The sequence below is a fragment of the Colletes latitarsis genome, chromosome 11 (genome assembly GCF_051014445.1).
Source record: "Colletes latitarsis isolate SP2378_abdomen chromosome 11, iyColLati1, whole genome shotgun sequence".
NCBI classification, from domain to species: domain Eukaryota; kingdom Metazoa; phylum Arthropoda; class Insecta; order Hymenoptera; family Colletidae; genus Colletes; species Colletes latitarsis.
Genome location: NC_135144.1, coordinates 17,966,125 through 17,980,512, shown reverse-complemented (window position 1 = coordinate 17,980,512; position 14,388 = coordinate 17,966,125). Strand labels below are relative to the sequence as shown.

At 40.2% G+C, this 14,388-nt stretch overlaps 1 protein-coding gene across 2 annotated transcripts in view; it reads right to left on the bottom strand.

The window, feature by feature from the left end:
* Positions 1-14,388, bottom strand: part of LOC143348505 (uncharacterized) — an 81,616-nt gene that overhangs the window by 12,568 nt on the left and 54,660 nt on the right. For both annotated transcript variants that reach the window (XM_076778780.1, XM_076778779.1), the window contains exon 2: positions 317-533. In XM_076778780.1, the coding sequence (XP_076634895.1) occupies positions 317-522 (206 nt within the window). In that variant the 5' untranslated portion in view covers positions 523-533. The remainder of the gene's footprint in view (positions 1-316; positions 534-14,388) is intronic.

The following is a 14,388-nucleotide window of genomic DNA, read 5'->3' as shown; positions in this document are numbered from 1 at the left end:
AATAACACATTTTAAAGTAATACTCATAGTAGTTTTTGATATTTATATACGTTTAGGAACCAAATTTCTCAGTGACAAATGGCCAACACCGTGTATGGGCTTCCTTGCCCCCCAAATTGTCTCTTCTCGAGGGTACAGTACTACTAACGGTTATTTTCAACGTTAGCTGAAGTTACTTCGTATCCCCTATCGATCATTGGACTAGACACCACACGTTACGAATCAACCTGTACGATCATTGAATTTCCAAAGTTTACGGTCTTCTCTATGAAACATAAACCGAATGGAAAGGAGAGATTATGCAGAGCAGTTTTACCTGCAGGTAGGCACATTTTCCGAGTTGGCCGTCGGCGTGGTGGTGGCGCTCGAGGCAGACTCGGACGTCGTTAGACCAGAGTAGGCAGCGAAGTCGGGGTATCCAGGGTAGCTGGACGGGATTCCAGGATGGTAACTAGCGGAGCCAGCCTCGATCGAGGCCGTGATCGCGGCTGCGATCAGCAGCAACCGCCGGCACATCAACATGCCCCCTCACCCTGAAAAATTCCTCCATGAAAACGTGCCACAAACACGTAACAAGAACGGTTCCCATCGCAGTTCTTTAACGCGTCGCCTGTACACTAATCAATTAGAAATGGCGTGAACTACTATTTTTGAATCACTCGTGATTCGATCACGTTCATTCCCAATCATGGTGATTTTTCACAGTGATTCGTGATTCTTCGTGATCGCTTTTGATTGGTAGGGAGCGTTCTTTTTACTTTTCACGAATTATGTCCCTGGACTGTATTATGTATTATATTACAATATGGTCTAAAAGCAATGTTAACATAATTTTCTTATTAGGAGAAAGAAAAGGAAAAATTTTAAGTGATAAATAGATGTAAATATAAGTTTTATTTCTCATTGTTTCAATATTCGTTTCATAAATGTTCGTGAAATTTTTCAACAAAGTATAATGTATACGCGAAACTAACCTGCAAATTTTAAATTCTAACTGATTTCTTTATAATATAAATATATACAAAATGTCATATTAATGTATAAAAACGTATATAAAGACAGATGATTACAGATGATTTTATACTTTTTCTTTTTTTTAAAGCGAGTGTTTACACCTAAGCAATAGTTCTTATCGCGTATTTAAATAATTGACTGAAACAATTTGACATTTGAAATGTAGGAACTATGCAATTAAGCAGGTCTACATTACTATACAATTTAAATTTGGCGCGTTTGTAATTCGTTGAATTCCCACTGTGGGGAGCTAGCGAAACACTAACGGTCACATCCCTATGATCCATATGTGGGAATTCAAAAAATATAACTATATCGCACGGGGCAAAGATGCATACTATTTGTAACTTATGAATCGTGATATTCATACTCTTTACGACGATTTCACTTCCGGATAATCCAAATAATCTCCTCTTTGTAATATCCAATTACAGAAGCTAAATCCTGCATCGATGAAAATCCTCTTTTCCCGTTAAGCCGTGTTAATGCTTACGATCCGTGTATAGGATTAGGGAGGAAATCGATTCCCCGCCATCTTCGACACGTCAATCTCTTGATTTATGGAAAACTCGTTTTTATTTTTTCAAATTTTCAACGTATTTTCGTTTAAATAAATTGCAATCGAGGAAACGGTCCTCCGCTCGCGCTATTGATTCGTTAAAAATCTTTTCGCGTAAGTAGAATCGTGTAAATACGATGCGTTGCGGAGAGAAAGAAAGGAAGATCAATCTCTGGTTAAGAAAAATGTAGTACCATGAGTAAAGCTGATGCGGATAGTGTCGATTAATCTTTGTTTAGACTAAAACGTCCGAGCCAATACAACGTGCAATTCTTACCGGGATTGATCTTCCTTTATCCCTAAAATACGTTTGTATACGAACTCTGTTTCGGAACTTAATCGAAGTTAAATAGATCCTTATAAAAAAATCATACACAGTGCGGAAATATCCATGAAAAATAAATGCTAATTTATTACAAGAGATGGAATACGAGAAAATAAAGTATGCAAAATGGCGAGGCGAAACTGAGGTTCTTAAACCTAACCTCAATTAATCACTCTAGCAATCGTTGTCTTCTTATATGATTTTCATCTGTTACTAAATTAATTTAACGATACTTGTGTCATAAAAACAAATTACCTTCTTAACACATCAACGACGGGGCATTTTTATTAAAACTTTACCATAGGATGATTTTAATGACATAGAATTCCTTCAATATGTGTATATTGAAAATGTGATAAGTGTTTTTGTAATTAAAATAGTTTATTAAAATGTTCAGAAGTTATACGTGGATAATAGAATTTTTTTATTGTATTGTCGGAGGAATTACTAGAGAAACACACATTTGTCGAAAAACGAGAATACTCGTTTCCCGTCGGTAATACGTTAAGTATGTACATTTCAATTGACAAATTTCCTATTTAGGTATCTCGCGAGTCTGGAATCATGCTATTGTCAAAACAAAAAACGACACGATTCGCATAATTGAATGTAAGTCCCACGATTTAGGTTAGGTCGTAAAACAGCCTTATTCGGTGATCCCCGTTTGACATACTTCCTCCACCTAACATAACCCTGTTTTATTTGTCGAGTAAAGTCGTTACATAAAAATTGAATAAAATATCAACTTGGGTTGACAAAATTTATACAGGGTGTTCGGCCACCCCTGGGAAAAATTTTAATGGGGGATTCTACAGGCCAAAATAAGACGAAAATCAAGAATACCAATTTGTTGATTGAGGCTTCGTTAAAAAGTTATTAACGTTTAAAGATTCACCAGTAATGAATTTTTTTCTCGAAAATGCGCAGGATTTCGGTGGTGTGTCTATTCACCAAAAATGCTTGTAATTGACTCCTGTAACTAAATATAATTTTTTTAGTATGATTTGAAACTTTTTAATTTTGTCGAAAAATTTCACGCCTTCTCGAATTTTTTTCTCGCAAGTGGGTAGAATTTCGAGGGTATGTCTATTCACCAAAAATGATTTTAATTGACCCCTACAGTCAAAAGTATTTTTTTTAGAACGATTTGAAATTTTTTTTTTTCGTCGAAAAATTTAGGCACCTATTTTTCTAAAAAATTACTTTTTCATTTTTAGTAATTTTGTTTGACACCCTACAGAAAAGTTGTCTAATACTTTTTTGTAGGTACCTATGAGCTCTACTTCAGAAAAAAGTTTCATTGAAATATATTCACAATTGTAGGAGTTATGGCTGTTTGAAAATTGGACCATTTTTATGGGGTTTTTCTCATTTTGCGGGGTCAAGGACCAACTTTTCGAATATTTTTGCGATTTCTACATATTCTCCGCCAAAATACGCGTAGTTTGCTTTTTTAAACATTAAAATCGTCCAATCCGTTCAGAAGTTATGACGTTTTAAAGATTCGCATGAAAATTCGGGCAGACATTTCTGGCCAGAAATTATATTTTCGGTAAGGAATTTTTTTCTCGAAAGTGCATAGAATTTCGAGGATATGTATAATGACCAAAAATGATTGTAATTGACTCCTGCAACCGAAAATAATTTTTTTAGAACGATTTGAAAAAAATTTTTTTTGCTGAAAAATTTCAGGGTAACATGTCAATGTATGGTCAGAAATTTTCGGTGAGGAATTTTTTTCTCGAAAGTGCGTAGGATTTCGAGGATATGTGTAATGACCAAAAATGATTGTAATTGACCCCCGCAACCGAAAACAATTTTTTTAGAACGATTTGTAAAAAATTTTTTTCGCCGAAAAATTTTACACCTCGAATTTTTTTATAGAAAGTGGGTAGGATTTCGGGGGTATGTCTATTCACCAAAAACGATTGTAATTGACCCCCGCAACGGAAAATAATTTTTCCAGAACGATTTGAAATTTTTGAATTTAATTGTTAATAACTTTTTAACGAAGCCTCGATCAACAAATTGGTATTCTTGATTTTCGTTTTATTTTGGCCTCTAGAATCCCCTATTAAAATTTTTCCCAGGGGTAGCCGAGCACCCTGTATATAAAATAAATCTAAAGACGCACGATTATAGAAACGCAAGATTCCTAGGGGCATAAGGTTAAACGAATGGTCGATATTTAAAATTCAGAGGCCCGTCTGCTCCCACTCTTAAGACGAAGAGTGGATTATGCTAATTCCATTCAGCTGGTCATATTTATCTCTTGAACGGGAACATGTTTCCTTATTCCCGGAACAAATGGCCGGGCTCGAATTTATCTCGGTTGTTCGTTTCTAATTTTTCGTCCGCGCGTCGCCCAACCTGCCGATGATAAAGGAGGGGGGGCAGGGGAGGACGGACTGGCGTTGCAGAAATCTCATAAAAGATAACTGGATTTAAGCGGGAAACTGCGTCGTACGCGTGCCGCTAAAGGCTCTGTTTATTAAGTCGGCAGGAGGAATCTGGGCCAAACCCGGCCCGGGAACACGTAGCGGAAAGTGGAATATGGTAATTCGGGGTGGTAGAAACTACCTCGCCCCCTGCCCTCTGCCGGCAAATATACGGCACCGCCGTACGAGTGTCGCCTGGAATTGCTAGGAACTTACGCGCCACAGTCAATTGAATACGCCGTGGGCCGGAGGGCGCTGAGAAACGAGCAGACGTTTCAGATCGGACGATTTTCTAAATCGTCGACGAATTATGAATGCAACCAGCGTCGCGGGGCGACCAGCGGCGAACAAAGAACAGAGGTACGGGGTCGCGGAACAACAATGTCGCAGCCAGACGATATACCGCGGCGCCCCGTTGCCGAGAATTCCCAATGAATTCCCGCAAACATGGCCCCGAACGCCTTTATAAATATTGTTCTTCCGTCGGCGTGCCCCCCCCCTTCCTCCCACTCCTCTACCGTTTGCAGTCACGAAGCAAGGCGGTGGTTAAGCGTGACGGGCTGTCGTAACCCACGGACGGCGAATCTTTGTGTCATCGAGTGCCAAAAAATAATTGATAACGAGAGACGACGAACGTGACGCCGTGAAACTCGATCAACCGTGTTGACAATCTGTACTCCGTCGCGGTACGATTTCGTTCTGTGGCAACGACTTCGCTGCGGCTACGTTTAATCTGCTAATTACGTATCCGTACGCCAGATGGCGCGATTACGATAACGGTTTAGGTCGGGTACGCTTTGGTCCGCCGTGGGGGAGAGCCTCGCGGCGCTTCGAAAATCAGTTCCGACCGTTATTTCGGTGCAAGAAAAACGGTGTTCCGGCAATCCGGCGGGAAGATATGGAAGGAAGAGGCGGACGCGGGTTAAATTGCCCGCACCGGGTTCGAAATTGGGTCGGTGCACGAGAAAATCAACTGCAGATTGAGAGGACCTCTTCGCGGTGGATCAGCTCCCCCTACCCTTCTGCTGGCCTCCTTCCTTGTAACCCCCTCCTTGTAACCCCCCCTCCCACCGCCTCTAGTCGTTTCCATCGATGCGAAATTGGGGCCGGCGAGTCGTCAGCCAAGAATAGGCAGCTCCTCGGTGTTCGAGGATCGACGATTTCTACGGTTCCACGGATTCCGCTTCCGCAGGTTCCGTCGATCGTTATGCCTGCCGATGCTTAGACCACGACCGACGAAAGAAGGACTATTTTGCGTAACAACCGAATGCCCCTTTCGCTCCAGTTCGGCTCTATGGCGCCGTTACAGCGGCAACAACCCGATCCGCGAATTCGAATCCTTGCGCAAATTGCCCGTGTACTTCGGCCTTCTTCGATTTCCGATCCTGTTGGTTTTTTTCTCTTCGAAAAGAGGAAGATTTCTTTATGCGAGAAAAACCATCGACGCGCATGTTGCGTTTAGCGTCGCGAAATACAAGTCGAGAGGGTGCAACTGTATTCCAAGCTTGGCTTGTTTAGACGAAATATAGGACCGATTGGGTGTCTGAGGGTACAGGACGAATTTCTCGTCACTGACCTATTCATTCTGTATGTTCCTTTCAAAGCGTTAAGGGGTTAGGTAACTCTAAAATTTTGAAAAATTCGATGTTTTGTTTTTTAGCTTAAATAATAGTTTGAAGCCTTAAAATCATCATGCGGAAGGTCCCAGTGTCGGAACAATGTTTTTGCTGAAAATTTACAGCCTTAAACAATGAATATCTGCTTATACCTGCGTATACCAAACTTTAAATGCATTTTCCTCGAAACTATGTTCCACAAAACGGTGTACAGAATTACTCCAGTTCTAATTAATCAATTGCTTTGAAAATTTACAGTTATCTTTACTATTATATTTATGAAGCATTGACGATCCGTTTTTTTAAAAATTGTCTAATAATTCTGCAAAATATTCACCAAAAATGATTACAATTGACCTCCACAATAGAAAATAATTTTTCCAGAACGATTTGAAACTTTTCAATTTCGCCGAAAAATTTAAGCACCTACCCCCTGTCGATTTTTCTTAAAAATTCCTTTTCCATTTTTAGTAATTTTGTTTGACGCCCTACAGAAAAGTTGTCTAATACTTTTTTGTACGTACTCATGGGTTCTACTTCAGAAAAAAGTTTCATTGAAATATATACACTATTGTAGGAGTTACGGGCGTTTGAAAATTGGACCATTTTTATGGAGTTTTTCTCATTTTAGCGGGTCAAAGAACAACTTTTCCAATATTTTTAGAATTTCTACATATTCTCCATCAAAATACGCGTAGTTTGCTTTTTTAAACATTAAAATCGTCCAATCTGTTCAGAAGTTATGATGTTTTAAAGATACGCATGAAATTTCAGTGAAACATATGAACGCTATGGTCAGACATGAAATTTTCGGTAATGAATTTTTTTCTCGAAACTGAGTAGTATTTCGGGAGTATGTCTGTTGACCAAAAATGCTTGCAATTGACCCCTCCAACTAAAAATAATTTTTTCAAGACTATTTGAAAGTTTTTTTTTTCACCCAAAACTTTCAACACTTACTCGAATTTTTTTCTCGAAAGTGGGTAGGATTTCGGAGGTATGTATAATGACCAAAAATGATTGTAATTTACCCCCGCGACCGAAAATAATTTTTCCAGAACGATTTGAAACTTTTTAATTTAATTGTTAATAACTGTTTAACGAAGCCTCTATCAACAAATTGGTATTCTTCATTTTCGTCTTATTTCGACCTCTAGAATCTTCCATTAAAATTTTTCCCAGGGCTGGCCGAACACCCTGTATTATAAGCAGGTAAATTAAGAAATTAAAGACTCGAGTAAGACCTTTACCTGTTACGATACCTCTAAAAATGGCGACACTAGATAAAATATTTCTTCGTACGGCCCTGACCATGGTCTAAGGCCTTTAGTTGCTCGTATTTCTGTCAATTCATTTGTTTCGGGAGCTGAAACGTGTAAACTTTGACACCCACTCGAGTTTACGACCTCGCTATATTGTGGCCCGGACTATAAACGGTATGGCGGTGTAAACCCTTCCGTGACCTTGAGCGGTTAATTGAATTTGCATCTATTAGGTTATGTAGGTGGCTGCGGTCGTGGTGTAAGTGTCCTGCTCTTCCTCGTAGACCTACTGCCAGAAGGCAAACTGCCTTCCGTCGCTCGGTGACCCCATTCTCGACAAACCCATATTTCGTAGGCAGATATTTTAAAGTAAAGCATAAAAGTTTATAAACGATTCTTACTTATCGTTATTTAGAGAATTGGGACAGGCCAAATATGGCGTAAATATGAAACCATTTTCTTAGAACAAATTAAAAGTAAAAAGATAACCGTTACGTCGGAACTAATTGAAAATTTTAAGTTTCATTCGAACACCGTAAGAAAACCTTCCAAAATACTGTGATACAGTCGTAGAACGTCTTGCACATAATTTACCAACCGGGGCATTAATTGTTACCTCCTAAGACGCCCCCCCCCCCCTGGTACATGCCAGATCCGCGTCGTTATTCCCGGCAACGGCGTGTAACGATAAAAGCTCGTTAATTTCTGCGTCGCTCGACCCCGTGAGTCGGGACCCTTAGCCAGAAGCAGAACAAGGGAGGCAGAACCAAGAAGTCTCGCTCCCCCCATTTTAATTCTGTTCCATTAACATTTACCTTCTCTCTGTCCTTTAATCTTCCTGGAATCAGGTCACGAAATCGTTCCGGGAACGACGTTAAAGTCACCTTTAGCCGGTTGGCAAGCGACACTCTTTCCGCGTTATTGATCAGACGGACGACCAACCGTTTCGCGATCGAGTGCAGTTTCCCGACGGTCGATGGACGTCGATGGCGGACCGCCCGAAGATAGCATGGGGGCTTGGTTAACGCTTTCACTGCCAATTATTCGCCATTATGATACTACAAAAATTCGTTCTGACGTTAAGAAGCTGAGAGAAATAGATTTGAACAGAATTTGTGAAGATTTAAGGTTACGAAAATAAGTACTGAAACAAATGTTAGGTTACGTAGCTAACAATGGTCTAAAATCAACATTTTACTTTCCCAAAATATTAGAGGGTTTTGATCCGGCAGCGAACGTGTTAAAATTCTTCATAAATCCGCGGAAAGAAACAGCCACAACCTGTTGCTTAATTATAGGTTCTCGCGTCGAGGCTCGTCTTTCCGTCCCGATTGCTATATGCCCGGTCCCGACGATCGATGTCTCTCTTCTCCGTATCAAATCCATCGAATTTACCTGACCTGTGTGCTCCGAGTCCAGTTCGAGACACCAGCGTTATTTTAGAATTAATTTTCAAAGTTATTCGACGAGCAGGCGATTTTGAAATGCAATATGTTTTCAGCAAGTTTAGTTGCCCGAGTGCACGATGATATTCGAGCCGTCGTAGAGCAGGACAGCGAGCGAAAGACAAAGAGGGAACGATACCCCGAGCGTTCGTAGAAGTTTAAACGTCCGTGTATCGATGTCCTAATGGAATGCAGAATTAAAAGCTTTTCGTTCTCGTTCGCTTTTTCTAAAGGTATTTCGTTCAACATGGTGAAATTTTTTTGATTAAAACGAGACCAAACGTATTTTAGCGGTATTTTAAGATATAAAAATTTGTAAAACATGGAGTCCCTTTTTACTTTTGTCCTGGTCAGACTGTACGTCCTCGGTGGTTGGTGGTTGGTGGTCGAGTTAGAAAGCCTAGCCGCCCATTGAATTCGAACCATGGCGGACCGATAGCCATCGACGGACAGACCATTCAATTCGCCCGGAATATTCGTCGTCCGACAAAGTCTATCCAGATCTAGCTTTATCACTTTGTCTCATATCTATGGACGCGTATCAGAGCGTCCATTGAACGCTAGGACGTTTCGGTTCGGGAGGGAAAGATGCCAGGAAAAAGTGACGTTTCCGGGGCCTCTGGACGACAGTTATTTCAAATATAAATGAATTCCTGAGATGTATAATTTACGTTTAGATAATTAAAAGCGTCTCAACTGAGGATGTTCATAAAATTAGATAAGAATAAGGCATAAAGAGACGGATACACGATTTCAGTCATAAAATGTTTTTTACCGCGTTTAGTATGCGATGGTCCCACCACAGACGAAGTATACGAGTAGACCTTTCACCCAATGTATTCTTTCGGTCCATTACCATTTTCGTGTCACTCGCAACATTACCAACAGATTTAAAAATGAATTTCAATTCTTTACCCATAGTTAACTCGCGTGTATTATATAACAATCTGCCTATCGATACTAATTCAGCGAATAGTTTCTCAACTGACGAGAACGCTAAAATCACCTCCGAATTTTCAGGTCGGTATGGCAGTCGGATTGGGCCACGAAAGTCCATAAGGTGAAAGGTCTACTCGTATACATCGTCTGTGGTCCCACTGTGTAATGCGGTTAGGTTTTCTTTACACATTCGCACGGTTATCGATTGGGGCACGCTCCTAAAAACGAATCGCCTTTCACTTTAATTTCCCTAGTTGATTCTCCCCTGAATTAAGGACGTTGATTTCGGAGAAGAACGTAGCCCGCGCTGGATGTAAACGGCCTAATTTATGTACTGATTATTTGCGGCTTCCTGGGCTGCCAGCCAACTGCAAACAGATTGCAGACATTTGTTTTGACAGATATGTATTTACGGTGGAATCACGGACTTCGTTTAAGGGGACATTCTAGCGTAAACCTTTCAAACTTCTTTTCCCTTTACATTTATCTGACGAACAGTTGCATGTGCGATGCCCGTGTATCTTTCATATTCTTTTAGTACACTTTTAGTTCTTTTAATATACGATTGATAAGAATTGCTTTCCAAACGAGGTATTTCGTTATATTATTATGATTCTCTCCGCTGGAATCTGCGAAGAGTGCAATAATGTGATATTAAAAATTACTGACGATAAGCAAAGAGGAAATTTCTGCAGGATTTTCTAAATACGCTCAAGATTCAAAATACCCGGGGACCAGAAAATATGAAGAGCAATTAACGTTTTTAATTACGCTTAATTTGATTTACGGGTTTTCCCCTGGGATAAGACGTTTCGCGATGGCTTTGCCGCTTCAGGTAGTTCCACGGTTCTTTAAATTACGAAAAATAGCGTAGATATCTTCATTCTGGGCGAAAGGGTTAACGAGACATTAGGGACGTCTTCGCATTTTAAATAGGCTATCGTGCTTTCTTGTTTCCTGCACTTTCAAGAAAATGTTCGAGACTGAAAAAGAGTATACATAGGACTGGGCGGTCGAGCGCTAGTGAGAATGTTGAAGCTTACGCGTATCCCTCTGTTGACGAATGCGGGAAACATCGCCACAGATTATTTAATTTTATTGTTTTAAACTTTTTTCCACCGTCTACGTGTTAAAATACACGTGAAGAATATACATAGGATTAGACGATCGAGCGTTAGTGAGAAAGTTGAAGGTATTCCGTGTCCCTCTGTTGACGAATGCGGGAAGCGTCGCTACTAATTACTTAATTTTATTGTCTTAAACTTTCTGCCACTACTGTCCACGTGTTAAAATACACGTGAAGAATATACATAGGATTAGGCGATCGAGCGTTAGTGAGAAAGCTGAAGGTATTCCGTGTCCCTCTGTTGACGAATGCGGAAAGCGTCGCTACTAATTATTTAATTTTATTGTTTTATACTTTTTGCCACTACTGTCCACGTGTTAAAATACAAGTAAAGAATATAGATAGGATTAGGCGATCGAGCGTTAGTGAGAAAATTGAAGGTATTCCGTGTCCCTCTGTTGACGAATGAGGGAAGCGTTGCTACAGATTATTTAATTTTATTGTTTTAAACTTTTTTCCACCGTCTACGTGTTAAAATACACGTGAAGAATATACATAGGATTAGGCGATCGAGCGTTAGTGAGAAAGTTGAAGGTATTCCGTGTCCCTCTGTTGACGAATGAGGGAAGCGTTGCTACAGATTATTTAATTTTATTGTTTTAAACTTTTTTCCACCGTCTACGTGTTAAAATACTCGTGAAGAATATACATAGGATCAGGCGATCGAGCGTTAGTGAGAAAGTTGAAGGTATTCCGTGTCCCTCTGTTGACGAATGCGAGAAGCGTCGCTACTAATTATTTAATTTTATTGTCTTAAACTTTTTTCCACCGTCTACGTGTTAACATACACGTAAAGAATATACATAGGATTAGGCGATCGAGCGCTAGTGAGAATGTTGAAGCTTACGCGTATCCCTCTGTTGACGAATGCGGGAAGCGTCGCTACTAATTATTTAATTTTATTGTCTCAAACTTTCTGCCACTACTGTCCTCGTGTTAAAATACACGTAAAGAATATACATAGGATCAGGCGATCGAGCGTTAGTGAGAAAGTTGATGGTATTCCGTGTCCCTCTGTTGACGAATGAGGGAAGCGTTGCTACAGATTATTTAATTTTATTGTCTTAAACTTTTTTCCACCGTCTACGTGTTAAAATACACGTAAAGAATATACATAGGATAAGGCGATCGAGCGTTAGTGAGAAAGTTGTAGGTATTCCGTGTCCCTCTGTTGACGAATGCGAGAAGCGTCGCTACAGATTATTTAATTTTACTGTTTTAAACTTTTTTCCACCGTCTACGTGTTAAAATACACGTGAAGAATATACATAGGATCAGGCGATCGAGCGTTAGTGAGAAAGTTGAAGGTATTCCGTGTCCCTCTGTTGACGAATGCGGGAAACATCGCTACTAATTACTTAATTTTATTGTCTTAAACTTTCTGCCACTACTGTCCACGTGTTAAAATACTCGTGAAAAATATACATAGGATCAGGCGATCGAGCGTTAGTGAGAAAGTTGAAGGTATTCCGTGTCCCTCTGTTGACGAATGCGGGAAACATCGCTACTAATTACTTAATTTTATTGTCTTAAACTTTCTGCCACTACTGTCCACGTGTTAAAATACTCGTGAAGAATATACACAGGATCAGGCGATCGAGCGTTAGTGAGAAAGTTGAAGGTATTCCGTATCCCTCTGTTGACGAATGCGGGAAACATCGCTACTAATTATTTAATTTTATTGTCTCAAACTTTCTGCCACTACTGTCCTCGTGTTAAAATACACGTAAAGAATATACATAGGATCAGGCGATCGAGCGTTAGTGAGAAAGTTGATGGTATTCCGTGTCCCTCTGTTGACGAATGCGAGAAGCGTCGCTACTAATTATTTAATTTTATTGTCTTAAACTTTTTTCCACCATCTACGTGTTAAAATACACGTGAAGAATATACATAGGATTAGGCGATCGAGCGCTAGTGAGAATGTTGAAGCTTACGCGTATCCCTCTGTTGACGAATGCGGGAAGCGTCGCTACTAATTATTTAATTTTATTGTCTTAAACTTTTTTCCACCGTCTACGTGTTAAAATACACGTAAAGAATATACATAGGATAAGGCGATCGAGCGTTAGTGAGAAAGTTGTAGGTATTCCGTGTCCCTCTGTTGACGAATGCGGGAAGCGTTGCTACTAATTACTTAATTCTATTGTCTTGAACTTTTTGCCACTACTGTCCACGTGTTAAAATACACGTAAAACAAGAGTCCCCAATTTCGATACGTTTGGGTCATTACCTAAATTCGCTATTGTCCCGTTGGATTGGAAAAGTATCGCGGCGTGCGTGGCGGAGAAAAGTTCTCGAACAACCTTGGAGAAGTCCCCGGGAGTTTTGCGAGCTCGATACCGAGGAGGGGGATTTTTTTTATCGCGTCGAAGCACCGTCTATAGATTCCGCCATTCCCCGGTATCCGAGCATACATCCCTTGGGTGTTACGAGACAGATGCAACGCATCCACCTATTCGTGGAATAGGAACCTGCACGTATGTGGTCGAAGTTGGGACGCCGGCAGGGAAAAGTGCCAGGAGGAACTGAAAAGGGAAGGAAATAAGCGCTGTACGTGGCGAAGGCGGTTCCGCCGTTGCCAAAAATCAAACTTTCTGGACCGTGCGCTCCTAAAGGAGGGAAACGGAAGGAAGGGCACAGAGTACGTTTCGTAAACGAAATAAAAGCACGGCGATAAATGGCCGTGTACGTTTTGCAATATCACGTTCGACGGTGACCTTTCGATCGTACATTAGCGAAACAGGAAATATTCAACGGCTAATTAATATTTGCGAGCGTCGCGCGTTTTGCACGGGCGAAAGCTATTTAATTGCACGGTACGGCCGTTAAATAAATAAAATCGTCGCCTGGAGCTGGAACGGGAGATGCAATTTTCATCATCGAGGCGCGAGAACGGGTGTCAGGGACGAATAAAATTTCGATGCTTCCTTTCGTACCGACGATCCTTATCGATTTTGCTTGGATACTTATACGTTTTCGAAACACGTCCATCCAGCTTTTCAGCGATGATAATGTTTCTTTTTGTAAATATTTTTTAACATTCATTATTTGGGGAACTTAGGTTCTAATTTGTTTAACACGTTGAAACATGTATTTCTTATTATGCACTACATATTAATGGTGAAATATTACTTACAATAGACAAGTTAACGTGTATAATTATGTGTGAAGAATTTATTTTAGCGAGGTCACCGGTGACCGCCCATGGCACTGAAATGCGTTTCTATGTTGTCGCAGAATTTTCAAATTTCTTTGCAATACATAGTTTTGTGGGAAAGTTCTTCTCGTACGAGCCTACTGGGAAAACCACGTCGTGAAATAAAACAAAGGCCGGGAAAGTCAGGATCACGCGACGATTTTGTAAAGTTACGAAAAAAATTCAAAAAACCTAGGTAGGACAAAGGCAAAAAAACTGTTCCAAGAAAGTTGTGATATAATGTGGAGACTGTACTGTTTCACCTTTCCTTTGTTTGGAGTGTTTTAATACATATCGCAATATGCACGCATAATATTTAAGCTTACATGTTATATACAGGGTGTTCGGCCACCCCTGGGAAAAATTTTAATGGGGGATTCCAGAGGTCAAAATAAGACGAAAATCAAAATTTCAAATCGTTTAAAAAAAATTATTTTCAGTTACAGGGGTTAATTACAATAATTT